This window comes from Spermophilus citellus, assembly GCF_964194105.1.
Source record: "Spermophilus citellus genome assembly, chromosome: 1".
NCBI classification, from domain to species: Eukaryota; Metazoa; Chordata; class Mammalia; order Rodentia; family Sciuridae; genus Spermophilus; species Spermophilus citellus.
The window spans coordinates 249,245,059-249,272,457 of record NC_138182.1 but is presented as its reverse complement, the minus strand read 5'-3'; the positions used below and the strand labels follow the sequence as shown (position 1 = coordinate 249,272,457).

The 27,399-nt window shown below is 37.3% G+C and overlaps 1 protein-coding gene and 1 pseudogene across 2 annotated transcripts in view; one reads left to right on the top strand and one right to left on the bottom strand.

The window, feature by feature from the left end:
- The window catches only part of EMB (embigin), a gene marked incomplete at its 5' end in the record, with an annotated part of 55,270 nt that overhangs the window by 17,820 nt on the left and 10,051 nt on the right, over positions 1–27,399 (bottom strand). Inside the window, 3 exon segments of the mRNA XM_081294995.1 lie at positions 6,674–6,762; positions 6,987–7,176; positions 26,575–26,661. Coding sequence (XP_081151121.1) covers positions 6,674–6,762; positions 6,987–7,176; positions 26,575–26,661 — 366 coding nt within the window.
- LOC308652554 lies at positions 18,640–19,880 on the top strand (annotated as a pseudogene). The gene has a single exon. The product of its transcript is annotated as an uncharacterized misc_RNA (transcript).

Here is a 27,399-nt window from a genome sequence, read left to right as displayed (position 1 = left end):
AGGATCCAAGAGAATAAGGGGACCATCTGTCTTAATATTAATGTAACAAGTATATTTTAAGTTCTTGAGAAAGAGAAAATGATTAAATGTTAAAGGCTCAAATCGGCTGAATCATGGAACATTTTGTTCTCTATTATTTTCCTTGGGGCAGAACCGATTTTTGCACTAGATATTTTAAGGCTGTGGTTAGAGAAGGCTGGCAATGCTCTACAGTCTGAGGTCCATGCTAACCTCTGTTATCAACTCCTTCCTCTTGTTCAGCCTTCTTGCTTTCCAGCCCTAAAGAGGGAGGCTATCCTCATATTATAGGGCATTAATTAGGCCCTATTTCCTATAACTGGGAATTTGGAAGCAGAAACAATTCAGCCCCATGCTCATCAGTTTTGTTTTTTTTTTTTCCCTGGTTGCAGGTGAATTATCTTCTTCTGTAGAATAAGTAGTACCAAACTGAGTTTGGGTTATGAAGGGATAGACTAGTTTACTTTGGCTTAAAGGCTAGTAACACCTAGCTGGTGGGCCAGTAATAATCCATCTTGGTTCCCCTTTCTGTGTGTATTTCCACAGCTTACATTTTGCTGTGAGGAGGAGTAACCGGATCAGTTCAGGGCTAATTTTTTTCCTGAATACCCTAACAGAGCACTATCAGTCTATCAACTCAATACTACTTTCTAATCACACTTACAGATTAGGTGAAGTATTAAAACACTGAAGCATTTGAAAATTAATGTCTCACTTGAAAAGATCAACCCTACTCTAGAACAGGTGTCAACTAAAGACCTGCAGTGGGATCCTCCACTAAAGATCTTTGCCTCACAAGCATAAGGCCCTGATTCAATCCCTAGCACCCCTGTCCCCCCCCCAAAAAGACACAAGGTTCCCTCCATCCTCAGATGGAGCAGAGCCACACTGCTTGACTTCTGTGGGAGAGGTACAAAGTGTATTCATGAAGCACTGGTCTTTGGCCAGATTAGGATCACCTTAGCACAAACACTGTTTAGAAGTGCAGACTTTGCAAATGGTTGTGCTGGGCATTGGTCAAGGCCAGAGTTTCTGCTTTCCTAGATTGGTGATCTTTCAGATATGCTATTTCTCAATTTCAGTATGTTTCCTTCCATAGATTAGGTCATGCTTTAACAGAAAATGTATTGAAATATAATCAAAATATTGAAAATTTCCCACAGGTTAAGAATCAAAAGTGGGAAAAGGTAACACTGGGAGGAAAACATGGAATATTATTTTTCAGCAAGTCTCCATGAGGCACATGCTTGGGACACATATCTGGCAGCTGAAAGGGGTTTTCTAGGAAATACTTGGGTATTATACAAGATCCAGGTTAGGATCACATGGCTATGCTACTTACCATCCCAATTAAATGTTGGGATTAAGCTGTACACTACAAACAAATGATAATGACCGAGTGATGACAAGGAGAAGATGAAACAAAATTCTGTTTTCTTTTTTTATCTCCTCTGTTTCCTTAACTGTCTCCTGGACTAATGTCCAAGTTCACATTGACCATTCCTCTGCTCTGCTTTATATGGGTAATAACAGCAGTGTGGGCTTGAATGATACAATGTACCATATTTAGAGAACATTAATTTGTTTGAACTATTGGGGAGGGAGGGTGGTCACAATTTGTTCTGGGTCACTACTTATGTTTGGAAATATTTATTAATATAAGGACAGTGTGACAGTATTCTAATGTGCCTTGCTGATTTTTTAAACTCTGGGTAAAGTAGGACACATGAGAGCCTTGGGGTTGGAATAATCAGGTTTGAAGGTAGTGAAATGGCTGATTTAGGATACTGTCTAGGAAGGTGGGTTCGAATCTAGCCAGTGGAAAAGTAGCTCTCTGGAGCTAGAAGGTTGGAGATCTGCATTTGCATATTAATAGACTAGAATAGATTAGCTTAAATGTCACAGTTGGTTTAAGGACATTTAGATGCTATCATATTAGGACAAAGATTCTTCCATATGGTCAAAGACAGCTAAGTGGACTTCAGCATGAAGACTGAGGACTAAAGTCCTAGCTACTTCTATGATGCTACTTTTCCACACTTTTACTTCTTGGATACTTCCCAGAGAGGACAGATGGCTGAGTCATGACAAGTCTCATAGCATTTGGTCCTATCAAAATCTCCCCATGAGTTCCAAAAAGTTCTCGTTTGTAACCAATTTAATTTTTGCATACTTTCTACAGAGATTTTTAATATTGATTCATATTATGGAAATTTTCAGCAACTAAAGATATTTGACCCACTACTGAAGAACTCTCATCTCTCATCTTTCTTGGATGAAAAATAATCATCAGCAGCTAGAAGCTCCCGACGTGCACTTTTGCTGTCTTGCAGGTTCTGGCATCCACAGCCAAACACACAAAGTCAGCGGGGGGTTTTGCCTTGTACTAATCAGTAATGTTGAAGCCCTGTTATACCCTTGTAGCAATAAATCAACTGGCTCCTGTAAAGACAGAAGCAGGGACTTTGAAGATGATTTTTTTCTAAGGGCTCAGGCTCGAGCTATAGTTGACTCATATAGTCTATGACCCCCCCCCCAAAAAAAAATTATTTTGGCTAATTTTAAAATAGTGGATAAAACAGGCTTTTCATGCACATTCAACTCTAGAGCTGCTAAGAAAAGAAAATTCTTCTTAGGAAAAACCATAAGCAAACCATGTAGAGAAAATATAATAGGACAGTGTTTTAGTCAGCTTTTCCCTGCTGTGACTAAATGATCTGACCAGAACAACTATAGAGGAAAACGAGTTCCTTTGAGGGCTCACAGTTTCAGAGGTTTTAGTCCTTAGAAGGCTGGCTCCATTCCTGAAGGCTCGAGGTGAGGCTGAACATCACGGCAGGAGAGGGTGGCAGAGGGAAGCAGCTCACATCACAGTGATCAGGAGGCAGAGAAAGAGACTCCACTCTCCAGATACAAATATATACTCCAAGCCATGCCTCAATCCCCACCTCCTCCAGTGACACCCTACCATTTTAGTCAACACTCAGTTAATCCCTATCAGGGGATTAGTTCACTGATTGGGTTAAGACTCTTACAACCCAATCATTTCTCCTCAGAACCTTCTTATGTTGTCTCACACGTGAGCTTTTGGGGGCCACCTCACATCCAAACCGTAACAGACAATTATAAAAATATAATATACAACACTCCACAAGCTTTACAGACCTAATAAAAGAATAACTATAACATTAATTATTGTGTTGATATCTTTAAATTCTACATAAATGAAATCATTTCTCCAAACAATATTCAACCTAAATGAATTATTATTTTTACCAAGGAAGATCTGGAAGGACTCAACTTATTAATTTCATAAAAACCTTCAGGATATAGTATGTACTTAAATGTTATATTACTGTGAAGCAGCAATTAAAACAAAACAAGTTATCTGGACACAGGGGTGCCTGTCTGTAATTTCATCTACTCAGGAAGCTGAGGCAGGAGGATTGCAAGTTTGAGCCAGCCTGAGAAACTTAGCAAAATACTGTCTTGATATAAATAGGCTGGTGATCACGCTGCTCAGTGGTAGAGTGCTTGCCTAGGCAGGCATGAGGCCCTGGGCTCAATCCCCAATATCACAAAAATAAAGAAGAATTTGAACTAAATTGCTTCACACAAATTAAAAAACAAGAGAAAAATGCAAATATTCAGTGGTTTCTTTGCATGCCTGAAAGACTTGATTTAAAAGCTCATCCCTGTATTGGTCAACGTCAGCTTAATAATGTCAAAAGAGTTGAGGAATCCAGAGGCCTTCCCTAAGAACACTTGGCATGAAATTGATATTTTTGAAAAGTAAAATGCTTCCAGTAATATTCACATTAGAGCCAAGAATGGTCATATATAGTAAATTGATTGATCTATGATGAGGGCTAATAAGGAAAAAAAATGTTGTATAGTCAATACTTAAACTTTGATCAGGCATGATAAGTCTGTATTTCCAGAAAACAATGCAATGTAGAGGACAGAGAGGAGACACACCACATACTAATTTTCACTAATAAGTGAAAAAGTATTAAACACACACACACACACACACACACACACATACACACACACCATTTAAAGTTGAATTTCCTGGGAGCACTTAAGTCATGAGATTTGGTGAGCAAAGACCTATAGGCCTTCTTTACATATTTAAAGGACACTCAATAAAATGTGATCGATCATTGGTATTTTGTGTGTATATATGCATGTGTGTGTTTAATACTTTTTCACTTATTAGGAATAGTGAAGGGGGGAGAAAAAGGAAAGAAAGAAAGGAAAAGGTAATAGAAAAGAAAAGGAGAAAAGGAGCAAAGAGGAGAATGAAAGGGAGGACAAGACAGGGAAAAGAAGAGAGGAAAAGGACACAGTAAGGAAATGCATATGGTCCATCCACTCCTCCACTAAGTTAAATTAGTCAACAGAAGAAAGAAGATTAAGAAAGAATATACATGATCAAAATAATCAAAGGAAAAAGACAATTTCTGCCTTTAGAAAGACCAAGGACTTGTTATCTTTACTAAATTGGAACATTTACAAAACATGCAAAGGAGGTGAGTCCCAGTGCAGAGAGGGCACAGGGAGGGACGTGGGAATGAACTACCTTCAATCGTGGAAATAAAGAAGCAGGTTATTCTGCTACTGGCAGGGCCTTCAGGGTAGGATCAGTATTCTGTTAGAATAAAGTTTTTGGAAAAAGGAGAAGAGTTTTCCAGTTCTCTGGAAGATTAATGTGTAGCAGAACTCTACACAGTTTTCAACAGGCTATATTTCTCAAATACCGGCATGAACACTATATTTCCTTAATCTACCACAAAACATTGGAATGTTCATAAAGATAATTACCCAACTCAAACAATTTGTCTTTATTATGGGACTATTTGAGTTGGATAATAGAGATTGTGACTTTGTAAAGTTTTGGTTTAATGATAGTAATAGTAAATATACCAATTTGCTTATTTCTATGAGGAAGAACTGTAGATTATATTGTGGGGTTTGAATAGTCATGTGGCACATAATGACATTTCAGTCAACAATAAATCCATATACAGTGGTGGTCCCAGAAGATTATAAGGGAGCTGAAAAATTCTTATTACCTAGTGAGTGAGTAACTGAGGAAGAGGCAAGAGAAAAGGAAACTGCAGGACAGAAGGGAAAATTCCCATGAAAAGTCAAAGTAAAGTGTTCAGCAGAAGTGGAATACTAAAGCTCCTTAAAAAATTTACAAGCATGGACCCGGACACAGCAAGGTTTTCATTAAGGGAGGAAGATTCATGGTGCATCATCTGCTTAAAAGCAAATCTATGACAAATCCGATGAAACAAATCAAGCAAACCACTCTGAACAGATTTCTGAATAGGTCTTCTGAAGAGAGCCTCATGCAGGTCCTTCAAGAATGTTCCAGAAAGAGAACTTGTTATCAGAGAGATGACAGCTCCTTGTGTGTTGCTGCCCCTAAAGACTGTCCATGGGACAAGAGGTGGCAGTGAGGGCACTCTGTGTAGGTCTAGACTCACATGTGTGTTTGTGTCTTCGCTTTAAACAAAAACATTTACAAAGTTAAAAAAAAAAAAGACTCTTTAATAAAAACAAAGGTTTGCAGATTAAGGACATGGAGAAAATAATTTTGCATAGCTATATAATGTGTGTTTTAGCCTATTAGAAAAGTCAAAAAAGTTTTTAAAAAGTTTAAAATTTATAAAGTAAAAAGTTACACTAAGCTAAAGATGACTTATTATTAAAGAAATTTTCATTTATAAATTTAGTGTAGCCTAAGTGTGCAAGGTTTACAAAGTCTACAGTGGTAGACAATTAAGCCCCAGGCCTTGACCCATATTCACCACCCACTCACTGACTCACCCAGGGCGACTCCCAATCCTTCAGGTCCCATTCACGGGAGCACCCCACAAAGGCATACCACTTTGTATCTTTCATACTGTATCTACTGTACCTGTTACATGTTTAGATACACAAATTCTTACCACTGGTTACAATGGCAAACAGTGTTCAATGCAGTAACACACTCTCCAGAGTCCTAACCTAAGAGCCACAAGCTCCACTACAGAGCACAGGTGTGTCGCAGGCCAACAATCAAGGTTTCTGTAAGTGTTCTGTATGTTTCCCACAGGAAAGCACCTGATGACACATTTCTCAGACTGTATCCTGCTGTTAAGGGATGCGTGGCTGTATTTTTAAACGGCCATACGTGATGATATAAAATGTACTCAACCCTTTGTGCATCTCCATACTATTTTTAAATTTTACAGATCTCTAAAATAACAAGGCCTGGAGTCAGTGATGTAGTACACCAAACCATATTCTCCTAATCTGGGAGAGCACAGTAACTCAGAAATCTGGAGGACTATTATAAAAGCTCTAAATTTAGAGGGCTGAATTAATAAATAAATTAAGAGACTAATATGATTTATGAAAACCTGGCAGGCTGGCCTTTGGAAGTAAAACCTGTATTTAAACTAAGAGATGGAAGCAGAGAGGGGAGTGGATTAGGGAATGCAAGACCATTTTCAAGGTCACCTTTGTGAGTCAATGGAAAGCATGTAATTTTTTTTCCAACTTCATTGTGTGTATTATTACAATAATAATTAAAATCAGGGACTTAAAAATCTAAGAACATAATGCTGAAGTTATTATTTCTCAAGTTATTAATACTGACCTTTGATATTAAATGTTCCCTTTTGTTCCTTTTCCTCTTCAAAGAAACAGGAATAACTTCCCATTTGTTTGCTATTAATGATGGTGAACCTAAAGGTAATTTAAATTATTAATCCAGGCTTAGTTCTTCAAATACTTCTTAATGAAAATGAAGACTTAACAATTAATCAAAATTTAAAAACAGAAATAATTCTGTAAACATGCAAATTAGAATATTAGCTTAACATTCATTAACTGCAAAGGAATTTTTTATTGTCAGTAAAAATATTTAGGATAAAACCAATTCTGGCTATTTGAAAATCTTGTATACTCACGTGTATTGGGTATACAGGGTGTTTCCTGATGCATTAATGAGATAATTATTATTCTCAAGTAGCTCATCACCTTTTCTCCAAGTAATGTTTATTGAATTCAAATCTCCAGATGTTGTGAACTGGCATGTGAGTTCCATATTAGAAGGCTTTTCTAATGTGATATTTTTTTCTACTAGCATACTGGACTTGTCTGTAAGTATGAAAGACAAAAAAATGTTTTAAAAGTTACATTTGCAGGGAAATCCAATATATAAAACCTTTTCTAAATTTTCAATGGTGCTATGTGAACAGTTTCTCAACATTCCATCCATTTGTTTGAAGAATTATTCCTCTGTCAACATAGATCTGGTTACTTTTCTTATTCTCCTTCACAGGCACAGCTGAAGAAAAGTTTTGATACAACATTAACAGAATCACAAAAGCATAAGTCTGTGATATTTATCTCTTGAAATCATGATAGCTAAATAGGATATAGGGAAGAGAGTACTAAAAAACATACTCCATATGCTCTGAAAGTGTGGGAACAGTATAACTGTAAACACCAACCCACACTAGTGGGTTGAGACTAGAGGGCCTATTTCAAATCTTTTCAATAAATATAGTGTTGGAACATGTTGCAAGAATGCTTTGTGTGTAGTGTGGATTGGACTGAGATGCTATATTCTGTCATTCCTGGTATTCTTAAGAACCTGTAAATCTAAAAAAAGAGAATTTACATAGGCATCCTATAGTTCTAAATTTTAACTGAATTCCAAACATCAGTATCAATTCATAAGATGTTATGAATTGATAACAGTCATAACATCTGTATATACACATATGTACACACCTACATATAGGAAAGGAGTTCAGGATATGCCAATAAGTATAAAAATTATTTTGTATATACACATATGTACACACCTACATATATGAAAGGAGTCCAGGATATGCTAATAAAGTATAAAAATTATTTTGAGCAGCAGACATTGAGTTCCTGAAATCTTTTATCTGACTAAACACAGAGCCTCCAAAAAGCACTCAGAAGAACTCACTTGTCATAAATCCCCTCCCCAGAAGCAAACAAGGAAGATAATTCTCATCACTAGAGAAGTCTCCATTCCACATCTGAACGGACACTGCCATAAAAACATCATGTCTGCTATCTTTTCTCCTATGGGCTGGCTTATCTTTCCAAGAAGAAATCTGTTTTGTTTGTTTGTTTGTTTGTTTGTTGTCCATAAGTAGCCCTTCGCCCCTCTCCTTTCTTTGTCAAGATGGTGTATGGATGAGACTGGAAGATATTGTTTAGTGAAGCATCAGGCACAGAAACTTACTTACCCTGTGATCCCAATTATACATGTAAGCTAAGAAAGCTGATTTCATAAAAACAGGGAGTAGAATAATGATTATCAGAGGATGAGAAGGGTGGTGGAAAGGCAGGTGGAGAGAGGATGGTTAACAGGTACAGGGGTAAAACTGGACAGAAGAAATAACTTAGAATGTTCTTCATAATAGTAGGATAACTAAGGTTGACAACAATCAATTGCATATTTCACAATAGCTAGTAGAGAAGATGTTGAATGCTCCCAACATAAAGAAATGATAAATGATGTGCAAATTATCCAGATGTGATCATTTACCATTATATCTTATATCTAAACATTATATTGTACCTTAAAATACATGCAATTATTATGTATCAGTTAAATTTTAAAAAATTAAAAGCAAAATAAGCCTTAATTCTAACTCTCTTTCTTTCTTTTCTTTCTTGCTTTCTTTCTTTACTTTTGCAATGCTGGGGATAGAGCCCAGGACTTTTTGCGTGCCAGGCAGATGCTCTACCACTAAGCCACATCCCCAGCCTCCTAACTGCCCCTTTGAGTCACACTGTTTCTGTGAACTACTATACATACATAATTAAATCTTTTTTTTCTTTGATAATCTTTCATCAATTTAATTAGTGGAATCTAAAGGGGAAGAGGAGAAGCTTTTCTTCCCCAATGTTTTATTTTTTTATTTTTTTTATTGGTTGTTTACAACATTACACAGCTCTTGACATATCATATTTCATACATTAGATTCAAGTGGGTTATGAACTCCAAATTTTTCCCCAATGTTTTAGCAATGAGGATGGGATACTAGGAACCAATCCTGTTCATCCTGGAGTCTGCAGTTGAGATTTCAGGACCTCTGACCAAGACAGCAAGGATAAGCTTTATTAACCAGTCAGGCTCAGCAGGGGGTCCAGTAGAGTCAGGGTGGCAGGAGCCACTCCTTATCTATTTTTCTGTCTCTCTCTTACACACACACACACACACACACACACACACACACACACACTACCATTTACAGAGGACATTACAGTACCAACTTTCATTCTGAATAGTGGTTAAGATAAAGGAAAAATATTAAGCACATACCTTGACACCAGCTCTACCACTAGCTGACCAAACAGTCAAGGAGAAGAATTCCACCCAATAAATAAATAAACAAAACATATAAATATAACCCAGTGATGCTCAATACCAAGGGAATCGTGGATCTCAGCATTTTGTATTAACTGTACTGTCATTTCAAAAATAGAATGATACCCCACCACCTGGGCAGTCATCTGTCCAGAAGAGGGAAGGGGAATCCTGACACAGAGGAAGTCCCCACGTCCAACTCCCAGTTTACAGGAAATATAGAGAATAAAAGAACATATTGAACCATATCCCATGGGAGTCAAGAACATTCAGATTGTGAGAAAATGTTACATGATCTGCTTTCTTCAACAGACAATTAAAAACAGGAGAGACAGTCATGTTGAGAAAGCTGAAGATAATAAGATACTTTAAAACTAATGTATCTTTTCAGGGGCTGGGGTTGTAGCTCAGCAGCAGAGTCCTCGCCTAGCGCATGCTTGGCCCTGGGTTTGATCCTCGGCACCACATAAAAATAAATAAATAAAACAAGGATATAAAATAAATATTTTTATTTAAAATAAAATTTAAAATTAAATATTTAAAAAACAAAACTAATGCATCTTTTTTAAGAGAAAGGTAAAACAAAATTGTAATATTTAGGGACATGATATTTATCACACCTGGGTAATACAACATGGAAAAGCAGGGAAGCAACTGTGCAGTTCCTCAGAAAGGTCAGGGAAGGGCAAAGGCACACTGCATTACGTAAACCAATCTCCCAAGTCCCTCCTGTGCATTCTTGTGAAATGCAGAGCCAAAGTTTATAAAGAAAAAGAAACATAACTTAAGTGAAATGTCCTATCACTTTTAATTACATTTAAAACTGCATAAAATGCTTTCTCAAGCAATGGCAAGGTGCAAAGTTTGCAAACAGGGAAATACAGCCAGTGTGAAGTGCTTTGTGAGCACAGGCTTGAAATAACTGCTTGTGTAACTGCAAAATTGCTGGATGGAGTTTTACTCTTAAAAAGAAAAAAACAAAAGCCAAGGTATAAAAGACCTGAACAAGAGTCAAATTATACAGGGTGAAACTGAGTAAGTAAAAGCTGAAGGAATTTACACATTTCACTGAATTGGGTGAGTGCTTACCACACAGTAGGAATTACATGTGGTAGTAGCTATGAGAGAAAATATTTTAGGGTCAACTGTATTTTTGGTCCTGAAATTGTTATCTCTAAATGTTCCTCATTTCACATTTAGCTCTGGGGTACCCTTCAAATTTAGTTCCATCTTTTAGTGAAATTTCTGCCAAAAAGAATGACAGAATTAGTCAATTTCTTCAAGTAATCAACTTCGCAGTCTCTGATCTCAGCTGCATTCCCACCTCAATACAACACATTTTGGTGTCTTCACCCACCATATTAAAAAAAAATGCTTTCACTTAGGTTAAAAAGGGTCTACTACTTAGCCTGATGACCTATTTGCACAGCTCATGCTTTACATATTTCATGTCCCTGGAATAACAAATATTGCTAAAGACTACCTATCCCTTGAAATTCGCTTTACATTGCTTCTATTTCACCATCCTAACTCTGACTCACATGCAATAGGATTCAGTTCATCTCACCTCTGAAATGTCAATCAAATTTCCTCACTGTAAGTCTTCATTACCTTTCACCAGAACCAGTCAAATGACCTCTTTTCTTGCTAGCTTCTCTTCCTTTATCTATTTTTTATAACATAAAAAGTTGTTCTTTTGTAAAAGTAAAACTCAGATTACTTAACTGCCCTGATGAGACATCTTTCATTTGCAAAAAAAGAAAAGAAAAAGTGTCTATGAAATGAATACCGCAGTTTCCTTGTTTGTCCCATTATCCTCATTGGTAAATTAGGACAATGGATATTTTCATTAGACTACAGAAAATGCTATCATATGAAAGAGCACTGATGATATAATATAGGAATTGTTCAATGTATGCTCCTGGTGTGGCTTGCATGTGATGGATCCTCCAAAAGCTCCTGTGTTGATGCAGAAAGATTCAGGGGTAAAATAATTAGATCATGAAAGTGGCAACCTACAAATGGATTAATCCATTTGGTAGATTAATAATTTCAAAGGATTCACTGGGTGGTACCTATAGGCAGGTGGGGTGTGAATGGAGGAGGTAGGACACAGGAGTGTTCCCTGCAAGAGTTTATCTTCTCTGCGGTCCCTTTTCACCCACCAGCTCTTCTTTCTTCTATGGAGTACTGAGTAGTTCTTCTCTGCCACGCCCTCCTACCATGGTGTTCTGCCTCACCTCACACCCAGAGCAACTGAGTTGATTGATCATGACCTAAGGCCTCTGAAACCAACCAAAATAAACTTTTCTTCCTCTATGAGTTATATGCTTAATCTTCAAACAGTTCTCAGAAGTATTATGGTTATCATTCCTACTTTATAGATGAGCACCGAATCTCAAATTTAGATTCAGATCCTCCTAACCAGTAGTACAAACCCACTCTCAATGATATGAAATTCTTGTAACAATGAAATTAACTTATTCATCACCTTCAAACTGTTCAATCAAGATTTTAAATGAAAGAAAATCTTAATAGAAGATGAAACTAACTTAGAATTTTAAATGTAGCGAAGAACAATGTGAACAGGATGATATTGACTGGCACAACCAGCACATTTAAAACATTCGCTCAGCCACACCCTCACCAAATGTTCTTTTATATGATGTAAACCACAATACAGGCTTTTCGAGTGTCAGACCATCCTCTGAGACTAATTGTTGTCTTATGTTTTCCTGTAATATTTCTGCAGCTTGCTTTCTTCCTGTCAAGTAATCACAGTATCATAAATACGTAGAAAGTTCTACCACTCACATTAAAATCTTTTGTGGTTAGCCAACAAATGTGAACTCAACAAACAACATTTCAACTTCCTGAATATTGCATAACTGCAATGCATTTCTGCTGTTTTGAAGTTTTGCAAAAACATCCATGACATTACACTTCTAAGACGGTAGAAACTTGCTCACTTTCTGAAATACATTCTGAAAAGACTAAAGTGATTTAAGATCATTTCAAAGAAAAATGGGAAATGGTGGTGCACAGTTCTATTTGAGTTTCAAAACTGCATCTTTCTTCTTGTTTTCAACAATATAATATCTGATTTGTGGAAATAACATTAATAATCCAAAAATTAAACATCTTTCCATAGTATAAAGACTGGAACATCACAGCATTATGTTTATCAGTTCCTAGAAAGCCATAGAAAATGGTTATATTGTTGTATTATGATCAAATTGATGTGCTGTTATTATTTCCAAGTAATTAACATGAAAGTTATCCAACACTATAGCAGTGGGTTTTATCACTATTGGGGGTGACAGGAATCTCAATACCCTTCTACTCCATGGAATACAAAGAAAGGGAAAGCTCTGTACTCAAGTGCACACCTAGAGCTGGATACTCCTCCCCTATGCCCTTCAGGCCTGGACACCTCACAAATCATATCCACCTACGCAGGGCTTTACAGTTAGGAAGGAGTCCAGAACTGAGAAACTAATCACAGTAGCAACAGCAAGTATACAGCAATCATAGGAAAGACAGTAGAGTGAATCAGACATAACTTTCCCATGTTCATATTTGAATACACGAACAGTAAAACTCCACATCATGTACCATCACAAGAATGGGAAGTGATTATTATGCATAATATGTCAAAATATACTCTACTGCCATGTATAACTAAAAAGAGCTAATTAAAAGATATAGAAATCACAGTGCATCACTATTCATTCATCCATTTGTCCAACTTATTTATGACATACCTATTACATGACGTTCATTTACCTATCCATGTAACAGTTCTACTAAAAATCTACTGTGATGGGAAAATAAACAAGGAGAGAAATGAATTACAGTAGATGGGGTAGAGAGAGAAGATGTGAGGGAAGGGGAGGGGGGATAGTAGGGGATAGGAAAGGTAGCAGAATACAACAATTACTAATAGGGCATTATGTAAAATTGTGGATGTATAACCGACGTGATTCTACAATCTACATTTGGGGTAAAATTGGGAGTTCATAACCCACTTCAATCTAATGTATGAAATATGATATGTCAAGAGCTTTGTAATGTTGTGAACAATCAATAAAAAAAATAAAATAAAATACAAAACACTTTTAAAAAAATCTACTGTGTGGGGCTAGGATTGTAACTTAGCAGTAGAGCACTTACCTGGCATGTATGAGCACGATCCTCAGCACCACATAAAATAATTAAATAAATAAATAAAGGTATTGTGTCCACCTCCAACTAAAAAAGTATTTTTTAAAAAAAATCTAGGGGCTGAAATTAAACCCCTATCTCTCATCATGCACAAAACTCAACTCAAAGTGGATCAAGGACCTAGGAATTAAGCCAGAGACTCTTCATCTAATAGAATAAAAAGTAGGCCCTAATCTTCAGCATGTGGGATTAGGCCCCAACTTCCTTAATAAGACTTCTATAGCGCAAGAATTAAAATCAAGAATCAATAAATGGGATGGAATCAAACTAAAAAATTTCTTCTCAGCAAAAGAAATAATCTGTGAGGTGAATAGAGAGCCTACATCCTGGGAGCAAATTTTTACCCATCATACATCAGATAGAGCACTAATCTCTAAGATATATAAAGAACTCAAAAAGCTAAACACCAAGAAAACAAATAACCCAATCAATAAATGAGCCAAGGACATGAACAGACACTTCTCAGAGGAGGATATACAATCAGTCAACATATGAAAAAATGTTCATCATCTCTAGCAATTAGAGAAATGCAAATCAAAACTACTCTAAGATATCATTTCACTCCAGTCAGAATGGCAGCTATTATAAAGACAAACAACAATAAGTGATGGCGAGGATGTGGGGGGAAAGGTACACATTGCTGGTGGGACTGCAAATTGGTGCAGCCAATATGGAAAGTAGTATGGAGATTCTTTGGAAATCTGGGAATGGAACCACTATTTGACCCAGCTATCCCAGTCTATACCCCAAAGACTTAAAAACAGTATATTACATGGACACAGCCACATCAATGTTTATAGCAGCACAATTCACAATAGCTAACCTGTGGAGCCAACCTAGATGCCCTTCAGTGGATGAATGGATAAAAAAAATGTGGCCTATACACACAATGGAATTTTACTCAGCCATAAAAGAGAATAAAATCATGGCATTTGCAGGTAAATGGATGCATTTGGAGAAGATAATGCTAAATGAAGTTAGTCAACCCCCAAAAAACACATACTGAATATTTTCTCTGATATAAGGAGGCTGACTCATAGTGGGGTAGGGAGGAGGAGCATGGGAGGAGTAGATGAATTCTAGATAGAGAAAAGGGGTGGGAGGGAAAAGGAGTGGGCAGGGGATTAACAATGATGGTGGAATGTGATACACATAATTATCTAAAGTACATGTATGAAGACACGAATTGGTGTCAACATACTTTATATACAACCAGAGATATGAAAAACTGTGCTGTATACATGTAATAAGAATTGTAATAAATTCTGCTGTCATATATTTTTTTTAAAAAAATCAATTAAAACAATCTACTGTGTGCCTCTATTCCAGGCACTGATATCAAGATTGTACAGTACCAACAGTAATATCCTAACCAGACTTATTTCAGTATTCCTTACTGTCTGTCCTCCTTAGGTCCTTGGCATTTCCAGGACTTGGGTTTCCAGCCTTCCCCTCAATTCTGCAAGGAAAATCTATTCAATAAATCATTTCCTGCTTCACTGATTAAAGACTGCTTCTATGGTTGAGATCATGAACCCAGCTCATTCTCACCTACCAAGATTTACAATGGCTGTTTCAAATATGCCTTCTTCCACTTCATGATTAATATTCCATAGCAATTGTGTTATTTGGTGCTTATAAAAATATGGACCATCTTTAATACTTGGCCCTCATAATAAATTCTGCAAGGTGTTAATTATAATACCTATTCAGGCAATCTAAAAGGCAAACCCTGAGGTTACATATAGGGGTGCAGGGAATGCAAGGTCTAGGTTTGGGCAGCAATCCAGGACTCAGAACAGCCCACCCCTGCCCTGTGCATTCCACTCACAGCTAGTCCTCGTTTATTTTTCCTGGAGCTATAAATCACATTTTTTGCATTTTACCATCTCTTTTGCATTCGCAAATTAAGAAAACTTCATGCAATAACTATCCTCCAACTTCCACCTTCTCTATGTTGATGAAAAGTTTCTACTTACTTTGAACCATTTTGTACAGCTTCATTTTATTTATTTATTTAGGTACTGGGGATTGAACCCAGGGGCATTTTAAGTTGCTTAGGGCCTCACTAAGTTGATGAGGCTGGCTTCAAACTTGTGATCCTCCTGCCTCAGTCTCCTGAGTCACTAGGATTACTGTCATGTACCACCACGCTTGGCCAGTACACCTTCATTTTAAAACAATGTAAGAAAACAGCAGCAAATGAAAACATTGTATATATAGATTCCCCAGTACAAGGGACTATTAAATTTTGAAATTTTCTATTGGCTTTAAAAATTCTTTTAGTAGCAAAACTAATTTTAAAATAAATCCAGGGAATCTTATGTAGAACCTCCCCCCCCACACACATACTGTTTAGAATTGATAAGTCTGTGGCTATGATGAGTTAAGACTAGGGTATACAAAGCATTCAAAATTGGCTTCTTCATCCCTTGGTCTTCTTTCTGCACCATGGATATATCAAGGGGATAAAGATTAAAAACTAACTGGACTTCATCAAAGAATTATTAAGCACAGATGCCTTAGGACTCACCCAATCAAGTGGAGAACTCATGAACACCTAATGTTTCATGACCCACTATTTTGATAAAGATTGTGTCCAGAATGCAGGTGATTGCAGATTCATGTCTATCCTGGAGATTTCACCCCAGCCAAATGGTTCGTGTTTCAGGCTATCAACTTCTAAAATTCTAAAAATGCAGATACCCAGGCCTCCTCCTCCCAGAGATTTTGATTCTATAGTCTTAGTAATATGCATTTTAGTACAAGCCTACATGCCTCCTTCTCAAAGAGGGCTCCCCTACCTGCTTTTTCCAACTCTGCTCTCCACAGTCACTCTTTATCATATCACCTTTGATTAATTTCCCTGCACTTGAAACTGCCCAGTGTTATCTTTTTAATTAATTTGTCTACCTATTTATTCACTGCCTGTCCCCACTGGAATGTAAACTATAAGATATTCAGGAGAGAGCAGTAGAAAGATGCCTGCTTTGTTCACCACTGTAAACCCTTTCTTGATGAATTTTTGCTGAACTGATTTTAATAATGCAAGTGGATCCTGGAATATAGAATTTAAAGTACTGAAACACTTCTCTAGATAGATCAGGTATCTTGCCTTAGAAGTAGTTTCAGGCTTACAAAAAAAAAAATGCTGCCTGGGGAGGTGAATGAGAAATTCTAGGCACAAAATACTTAAGGAGATATTCAGGAATGAATAAGAGGTTTATGTCTCAAACAGTTGATTCAGTTTTCAGCCAAAACAAATTTGTTCAGTACTATTATATGCTATGCATGATACAGAGGTTAATTAAAAATTGTTCTTGGTGCAGAGAAGATAACAATTCAAACATAAATAAACACAATTAAGATTAACTATAGTAGACACCCTAAATCAAATGAGATCTAGATCACAAGTGGCACTACTATATTGCAAAAACCATTCAGTTCTCCTCAACATTAATCTACAGATTTAAGGAAGGATCAGTCAAAACCCAAAAAGTACTCCTTTGCTTTAAAACATCTAAATAGTGGGGGGAAAGTCACACTCATACATTGCTGGTGGGACTGCAAATTGGTGTGATCAATCTGGAAAGCAGTATGGCAATTCCTTAGAAAACTTGCAATGGAGCCACCATTTGACCCAGCCAATCCACTCAATCTATACCCAGAGGACTTAAAATCAACATACTATAGCAATGCAGCTGCATCAATGTTTATAGCAGCTCAATTCACAATAGCTAAACTGTGGAAGCAACCTAGATGCCCTTCAATAGATGAATGAATAAAGAAATTGTAGTATATATACACAATGGAATATTACTCAGCATTAAAAGAAAATAAATTTATTACATTTGCAAGTAAATGGACAGAATTGGGGAATATCATGTTAACAAAGTAAGCCAATCCCAAAAAACAAAGGCCAAATGTTCTCTCTGATAAATGGATGCTGATCCATAATGGGGGTGGGGTAGGACATGGGAAAAAATGGAGAAACTGTGATTGGGTAAAAGGGAGAGAGGGGTTGGGAGGGAGCATGGGGGCAAGAAAGATGGTGCAATGAGATGGAATCATTACCCTAGGTACATGTAAGAATGCACATACGGTGCGACGCTACATTGTGTACAACCAGAGAGATGAAAAGTTGTGCTGCAATTGTGTACAATGAATCAAAATGCATTCTGCTGTCATATATACCTAATTAAAATAAATAAGTTAACTAATAAAAAAACACTATAGGAGGGGGCTCTTTCACCGTCATTTTATGAAAAAAATATGAACAGGAATTTTAAGAAAAATTTATTTTTCTCTTTAATAAGATTTTTTATAACCAATATTAGTTAATCTAATTGCCATAGCATCAATAGCAATACAGAATGCAAAGCAAAAATTCACAAAAGAGGGAACTCTGGATTGCAAATGCAAGTGTACCTTAAAGACTATCAAAACATCCCTTCATATTCTTCTTAGTTAGATCTAGAGTAAATATTCATTTCTGGATTGCACCTGACCTGGTTCTCATTGTTGGAGATAAACATTTCCATTTGTGGAACATGCTTGTTTTCCAATTCAGAAAGATCTTGTGCTTTGATGACATATCCTTTCCCATAGATTGCATCATTCATAAGATTTGTTAATTTCTTTTAGTCTTCTGTGCTGCTTCCTACCTCTCAGTTCGGGGACTCCTGATTTAAATGGTCTGACAAAACAAACCTGTTTCCTAAGACTAACATGAGGATGGGGAAGCAGGTGGACAATTTTTCCTGCTAATCTCTTTTCTTTACCCGTATGTGCTTTAACACATTTACTTTCCCCTCATCTTCTTTCCCTTGCTCTTTTTTTTTCTTCCAGCAATTCTCTATAAATGGAAAGAAGAAGAGAGGGAAGGAAAAAATAGGAACAGAGGAAAGAAGGAAGAAGCCTGGATGCACTGGATGGAAGTGATCAATGTCAAAAAAAAAATATGGCTGGGCTTCTAATAATTTATGGCCTTCGGTGCGCTATCAAAAAAGAACCAGGTCCCCACTGGCTGCTCTGAAAAGCCATCTTTGCATTGTTCCTGGGTCCAGCTCCCCACTCGCCGCAACCACCTCTGCCGTGCACCTCCTCCTCCTCCGCGGACTCCGGCAGCTTTATCACCAGAGTCCCTGAACTCTAGTTTCCTTTTTAACCCACTGCATCGCGTGCCCCACCATGTCAGACGCACTAGCTCTGAAATCACCACCAAGGACTTAAAGGAGAAGAAGGAAATTGTGGAGGAGGCAGAGCATGGAAGAGACGCCCCTGCTAATGGGAATGCTAATGAGGAAAATGGGGAGCAGGAGGCTGACAATGAGGTAGATGAAGAAGAGGAAGAGGGTGGTGAAGAAGAGGAGGAGGAGGAGGAAGGTGATGGTGAGGAAGAGGATAGAGATGAAGATGAGGAGGCCGAGGCAGCTACGGGCAAACGGGCAGCTGAAGATGATGATGATGATGTTGATACCAAGAAGCAGAAGACCGATGAGGATAACTAGACAGCAAAAAAGGAAAAGTTAAACTAAAAATAAAAGGCCACCGTGACCTATTCACCCTCCACTTCCCGTCTCAGAATCTAAACGTGGTCACCTTCGAGTAGAGAGGCCCGCCCGCCCACCACGGGCAGTGCCACCCGCAGATGACGTGCGCTCTTCACCACCCAACCAAAACCACAACGTGAATTTGCAACAGGGGAGGAAAAAAGAACCAAAACTTCCAAGGCCCTGCTTTTTTTCTTAAAAGTACTTTAAAAAAGGAAAATTTGTTTGTATTTTTTATTTACATTTTATATTTTTGTACATATTATTAGGGGTCAGCCATTTTTAATGATCTCGGATGACCAAACCAGCCTTTGGAGCATTCTCTGTCCTACTTCTGACTTTACTTGTGGTGTGACCATGTTCATTATAATCTCAAAGGAGAAAAAAAAAAACCTTGTAAAAAAAGCAAAAACAACAACAAAAAAACAATCTTATTCCAAGCATTCCAGTAACTTTTTTTGTGTATGTACTTTAGCTGTACTATAAGTAGTTGGTTTGTATGAGATGGTTAAAAAGGCCAAAGATAAAAAGGTTTCTTTTTTTTTTTCCTTTTTTTGTCTATGAAGTTGCTGTTTATTTTTTTGGCCTGTTTGATGTATGTGTGAAACAATGTTGTCCAACAATAAACCGGAATTTTATTTTGCTGAGTTGTTCTAACAAAAAAAAAAAAAAAAAAAGAACCAGGTTACTTGGGAATTAGCCAATTTGTTCTAGCTAATCCAACACCTTCAATGGTATGCAAGTTAAAATGACCCATAATGAAATATCAGCACAGTGGAAATATCAGCAACATTTAAAACCTGCAGTCAAATCTGAAATCTACCTTTAGTCAAAAATCAGAATTCACAGCAAAAGTTTGGCCTTTTAACAAAGAAAATGTTTGGGGCCCCCGTACATGTATCCCATGGACCACCCAGGCATTGCTAAAAAAAAAATCTAAATGCAAAAGTAAAAATCCAAGAATAGTAAAATCTATTTAAAAAACAAACACAAAGATATGAGATGTGTTTAAAAAACTAATATTAATGTATTAATGCAGGAAACATCAAGAAATCAATGGAATAAAATAGGCAGAATTTTTCAAGTTGCAAGTCAAAACCTACTCACAAGTCAGAAAATAATTTAGTAGTTATGACCAGATTTGCTTTTTCATGGGTTCAGAAGAGCAAGAGAAATTATCCAAATGTAGCACATGTATGAGGGGGTAAGGGTTGTTTGATGAAACTTTTGTTTCATGTGTGTGAATGTGTAAGCAGTGCATCAGATAAAATTTATTTATTACTTTGGGTAGCTTGAAAAATATTCAAACAGTTGAGAAACAATAATATAGGAATCTAGACTCTAACTAGCATACAGTCCAGTAAGATATTTTAAGAGTGATGACGTTTACATACTTTTTATTATTGTTGTTAATCTCTTACTATGTCTAATTTATACATTAAACTTTATTATAGATGTGTACATACAGGAGAAAACATAGAACAACCATCTCCCAGAATCTGTGAGGTATTCAGAATCCAAAATCCATAAATACTCAAAGCATATGATCTACATATATCCTCCTACACACTTTAATCTCTGGATTACTTAGAATACCTCATATCATGTACATTGTGTGTAAATTGCCATTCACTGTATTGTTTAGGAAATAATGACAAAACAAAAAAGCTGTAAACGTTCTATACATGTTTTTTCCCTAAATATTTTTTAATATTTTTGAATCCACAGATTCAGAGCCCATGGATAAAGAAGACTGCTCATGTACTGTTCAGTACTATGGTTTGGGGCATCCACTGGAGGTCTTGGAATATTCCCCCCTGAAAAAGGGAAGACTACTGAATGTATATAAAACAGAAGTATATGGTGCATATACTATATACACACACATATGTGTAAGTATATATATACACATATACAGTACTATATGTTAAAACAGTACTATAGAGTTTTCATATTGCTCATGTATATGCCACACCTGTGCATGCATGCATGCACACACATACAGAGCATGGGAAAGAAGCACACATTGAATAGAAGTTATCACATGAAAGAGGGGAGAGAACAGTGATAGAAGTGCTGGGTAGCATCAGGGCTCTGACATGGTCTGTCAAGTTTGTGACTTTTATCTCTAGAAGTTCTGTTTGGATAGTACAATGTTCATTTCCCATGTTTCTCATGTTTCTAACATTTGTTCCTTTGTGTGCCTATCTGGTACTTCTGTGATCTAGTACTTCTGTGATGTGAAGTTCAGGAACATCTAGTCTACAGCTCCTTGGCTGGCTCGCAGACCAGGGGTTGCTTTGTTAGAATTTCTCTTGGGTCACATTCTCAATATGGACTGCATAGCCAGGTGGACAATGTGTCCTTCCATTGACAGTTTTTATGGTTTTCCTGTGGAAAAAGCACCTGCCAGGGATCGTTTTCTGTTATTTGTCAGCTTGTAATGCAAGTAATATAAATGTGCAATCTAAACATCCTCCAGCACAGGCCCATATCTTTGAATAATCAGAGAAATATTTGGGGGGGGGGGGGTTGGGGTGTATTTTTAATTGACAGTAATGGGAACCTTTTGTTTTTAATGCAGAAAAAGGCAAAACAGAGAGACCAACTTGTCATCACCTTGTGCTATCAGCTGATGCCCCACCCAGCTGTCAGCTGATGCCAGGTCAAACCTTCCACTGTTTGTAGCCAGGGAAGGATCAGCTTTCTGGGGTTTTCCAGTTCCTACTCTCCTCTCCTGGCACAGATTCAAGGCTGTGTTTTTATATCTCTGTGGCTCTTAAAACTTAAGTACTTGGCCATAGACACAAGGAAACCCAACACAACATCAAGTCCCAGGCTTGACACTCTGATTTCCAATTTTGGTCAGTAGAAATTGTCTTCACTTTCATTTGTCCTTGGCTGTATATTTAAGATAAGGTTTACTGTACTGAAGACACACTTAGATGTGGCAGGAGGGTTTTCAGATTCTTTAATTTATTAGAATATTGGAAATAATGTTTTAATGTTTTTTAAAATAAATTCTATTTTACTTACATAATTAAAAGTTCATAAAAAATATATACAAACATCAGAGAAACACGTCGCTCTTATCTACCTGAGCCTTATCAGAGATATGGTTTTTGGCTTAATTCTCTAAAATAGGGAGCATTTGAACAGAAGCAGAAAGGAGGGATGAGGTGGAATTATAATAGATCTGGTTTGCTGTCCTGCTTGGGCTGTGTCCTGGACCTCTGAGCAAAAACATCTGCCCTTTTGGTGTTAATAAAGTGTCTGTGATTATTAAATCATATGTCCTTCCATGGTGGAGGGATGAGGAACAGTTGCGGGGTACTGTGGTTTAGATGTGAGAGGTTCTCCCAAAATTCATGTACTAGAGGCTTGTCCATGAAACAGCAGCATTGAGATGTTGGAACCTTTAAGAGTGAAAGGTCCTTAGGTCACTGAGGGCCCCACCGAGGGATCAGGTACCTCTCTGGGGAACCCTGAGTTCTGGTGAAAGGGTTGTTATAAAAGGAGCAAGCCTGGCACCACCCAGATCCCTGTACCTCCTGACTTGAGATGTGAAGCTTCCTCACACATTCTCTACCCCGTCCACCACAAGGCCTCCCAAGATCCTGTGCCATGCTGTTTGCACTTTGAAACTCCAAATTGTGAGTTAAACAAACCTTCTGTCTTCATAAGTAGTCTGCTTCAAGTATTTCATTAAAAACAGCTCTCTCAAAAACCAGATCTACTCTCTTTTACATGTAGAGCAGAGAGGGCAAGTGGGATGATTTTGTCTTCCAGGGGACTTCTGATTTCCTATCTAATAGGTAAAAGCCAGGATGCTGTTAAAAACATCCTACAGTGCTCCAAACCACCCCCTAGGATAAAGAATTACCCAGCCCAAACGTCATCATTTCTGCTACTAGAAGCAGTTCTCTGATGGAGAACAAAAGTCACTCGCAGCTGTGCCACTTGTACTGCTACTGTGAAGCCCTGTCCATCTTCTCTTTCACTCCCCATGAACATCAGGACTCATATTTTATCTTCTCTGTTCATGAAGTCTTTACATCAGGTTCAATGACTGCCTCTGAGAAATATTATGAATAGTCACACATCATTAGAGTCATTCTAGAATCGTCTAGGTAGCAAAAGTCTGGACAGCCAAATAAATAAAAGGAATTCTCGTTTCTTTTCATCGGCTCAATCATCCTACTGTAAAGCCTGAGTGCTCCTGACCCAGAATTCTCACCTGCCTGGGTCTAGAAAACATGGCTGACTTTCCTCAGTGTGACCGATCTTCCTAAACTTTACATTGTGCTTAATTTGCTTACCTGTAGTTTCAACACCTGCTTAACCCACCTTGTCCCCTCTTTCCTCACCAGGCTAGCTGCTCACATCAGCATGGTAAATACAATGTGCCATTGGGTTACCAGGGTGACAAATGATGGCAACATCAACAGGCTGCTCAAGAAAACTGCCAGCTGATGTTTTGATTTTAATCACATTGGTTAAACTATAACGAACTATTGAGACTCTAAATACTACAATGTGAAAAGGAGGAAAAGCACACACACACACACTGAAAGTAACAATACAGAAACATTCTAAATGTGATAATATAATAAACGACTTCTGAATACTGACAATGGAGATCAGAGGATATAGCTCAGTGGTAGAGCATTTGCTCAGCGTGTGCAGGGACCTGGGTTCAATTCCCAGCACAGCAAAGGGAAAAAAAAAAGTCCACAAATATTAACATTGGAAAACTTAGAACTGTGATATAAAAACAGTCCATTATCAAAAGATGTTTCAAAGCTTAGTGATACAATGGAGTCTCATTCAGCCATAAAGAAGAATTAAATTTTTATGTCATTTGCAGGAAAATGGATGGAACCTAAGAGCCTTATGTCAGCGAAATAAGCCAAATGCAGAAAGTTAAGGGTTGTATTTTTCCCCCTCTAGTATGTGGAAGCTAGAGAGGATAAAGGAAAAGAAAGGTGGGACACAGGGGTTTCACATGAAAATAAAAGGGTGACCAGTAGAGGTAGAGGTAGAAGTAGAGGCTGCAAAGCACAATGGTTAACAGCACAGGCTCCAGCATCAGGCTGTTTGGATTCAGAACTGATCCCCAACTTGGGACCTGTGATCTTAGTCAATTGACTTCATCTCTTTATGCTTCTCTTTTCTTATCTGCAAATTATCGATAATAAACATGCTCACCTCAGAGGGCTACTATCAGAATTAATTAAGTTATATTTAGAAATATGTACATAGTACACAGTCAACATCGTGAGTTTATAAAGGAAATAATTAGCAACATTTTTAAAAATATTAAGTAAGTAAACAAGTAGGCCTTTTGTAAGTCAAGGGTCATGTTTTTCATTCTTCCAGGCACAGGGCCCCAAATGTTTCCCATTCTCACTAAGTAAATATATGAAGAGGAATAGCCAAGATGGTCATTCTGGTCCAAAATTGGTTGATCTTTCTATAAGAAACACTTTAACCTAACAGTAAGACCACTTCTAAAATAGCCAAAGGGAAGGAAAAAATAAGTAACAACATAAAAATATTAAAAGTACTGTTTATAGATAAATAATAGCAATGATAAAAATTAATACAAACAATGATATGACAATATGAAAATACTCCATTCATGAAGTAGGTTAAAAACCCAAATGAGTTAAAGTCCTTAATATGAACCATCATGAATCGTAAGAAAACTTAAATGAAACCCTAAGAAAATTCTTAGATCCCAATAATCATCAGCATGCCTTCAAATTTAAATTCTGTGCTCTAGTAAACGTAAATCCTAAGACCAAACTTTCATGAGAAGGCAAGCGACCCACAGCCCTACATGGAAACCCAGCCATTCAATTCACAAAGCACAGGGCCAGTGTTGCAGAACTTACATCAGACCTTTCCTTTTGTCAGGAAAAACAAAAACAAAAACAAATTCAGATCCTTTTTTAAAGTCTTAATCTTAAAAAGACCGTGCAACAGGGAAAAGCTCCAAACTTAAGACTTTCAAGTGTCTCAAAAATCAATCAGAGGCCTTCCTTTATCAGGACAGACAAGTAAACCAGCAGGAACATTGAGGGAAATTGAGCAAACAAATGTGTGTACAAAGATGGCACAATCAGGCTGTGTCACCAGTTCTCAGATGTTCTGCATCTCGGTGCTTGCTCAGACTGGGGGCAAGCTGAAGTTCAAGGGTCCATGAGGAGAAGAAACGACACACTGAAGTTTTCTCTTTGTAACAGTAAGAAGACTGGTTTTAATTGCATTCTTAGAATAAAAGGGTTGCTAGGTTTTAAATCCTCCAAACAGGTCAAGTAAATAACCAGCCTGGTATCAATTTAAAAGGCCATTTCTTGCTGTTCTATATGACTAGCTGTTCCAATAAGTGAAGGATACCTGCTGCCCACACGGCCAGACTGGCCAAAGAATTTGCAAACTTAGGTCTTCATATGAATCTCTCTTATGGAAATACCTCATCTTAAGGAGGTAACCAACAACCAGAACTTGAAAAAAGTAAAGCAACAAGTAACAATACAGATATGTTGTAGTTGTTTTTTAAAAGAATAAATTCCAAATATCAGAAGGGGGACATTTGGAAACCAAAAGAACTGCAGGGTTATAAAAATGTTCTACCCAACATTGATATGACCCCTTCTAGTCACATGAAACACAAGTAGAGAAAGATTTCACACATGGAGGAAACCATTATAAACTGGACATAAAAGTAGAAAATACCGGTTATTGATTTAATAAACAGGTTTTAAATATTTCAAATTCGAATTGCACTATTTTACAAGACAGTTGTTACTAAAGCAGACCACTGTTACTACTTTAAAGAACTCTCCAATTACTTTTGAGGTCCTGGAATCCAAAGCTGTGAAAGAGCAAGCAGAAAAAGCAGAGCTGAGTCTGGCTTGGGGATTCTTCACTGGTTTTCCCACAGCTCTGTCAGTGACTTATCTCAGACCATCATTAGTCACTCTGGCTAAATGGTTTCCAGAAGACAGATGAGTTCTCCCCTCAGTGTAGCATGGTTCTAAAGGATATACCAGCAGGAACTAATGAAAGCATAAGAGAATCTGCAAACCTCAATTAATCCTCCCCTTCCCCCAGGTGACCCTCTTTCAAAAAGCCTTTCTCAGACCAAGCAGGTCTGGAACAGCCTCCACCTGCCTGAAGCCAAAGCATGATGTGTTACTCACAGGGTAGTGGACTTGTACGGGTTACATGTTCACTTCTCCCACCAAGCCAGGAACAGGGATTAGAACTTGATGAGTCAGAGAACACTGGCTTGGTTAAATAATGTTTAAAAAAACAAAATTTGTTGACATTGTAGTATTTGAAACATGATATGTTTACCTGTCAGTGATATGCTATGAATCTCCAAGGACAGGTTAGAGTATTTTGTCATCATTTCTTCTCCATCAGGATTTGTAAAAGCTGAATCTGTAAGAGAAAAAACGTGGGATCAGACATCTCATCAAGACTAAATGACTATCTGAAAGTCAGCTTGTAACAGCTAAAATGCCATTGTACACTATTATGGATAAATAACATTTTTTTCAGGATTATATTAGGCTATTAAATGTAACCAAATTTCTTAATTTTTTTTCTGTTTCTTACTTACCTAAATGTACTGGGTATTTACTCAGACAGCTGTTTTCTTTAATAAATACCTCCATTTTCTTATTCTACAATTACAGATCCCTTTAAAAACATAAATGAATTGAAAACACTGAAGAATTAGATAATAGTGACAGAAAAGGAAATGACAGAATGAGGCAAAGCAAGCAGGACATGGTGGCACATGCCTATAATACTGAGGGTGAGGCAGGAGGATCACAAGTTTGAGGCTAGCCTCAGCAACTTAGGAGGCACTGTCTCTAATAATAATAATAATAATAATAATAATAATAATAATAATAATAAATTAAAGCAGAATCAGGAATATAGCTCAAAAACAAAGCACACCTGGGTTCAATCCCCAGCACCAAGAAAGAAAAGAATGAGGCAAAGAGAGATGAGAGAACAAAGAGTGATGAAAGGACTATAACAAAGGGCAAGAGAAAATAAACAAAATAAAAACTTTGGGCATTAGAGGCAGAGGACAAAATGGCTGCATGTGAGATTGTTTTCCAGCTATGGTTATAGTGTAGCATGCCCTTTAGCAACCCACTTCCCTTT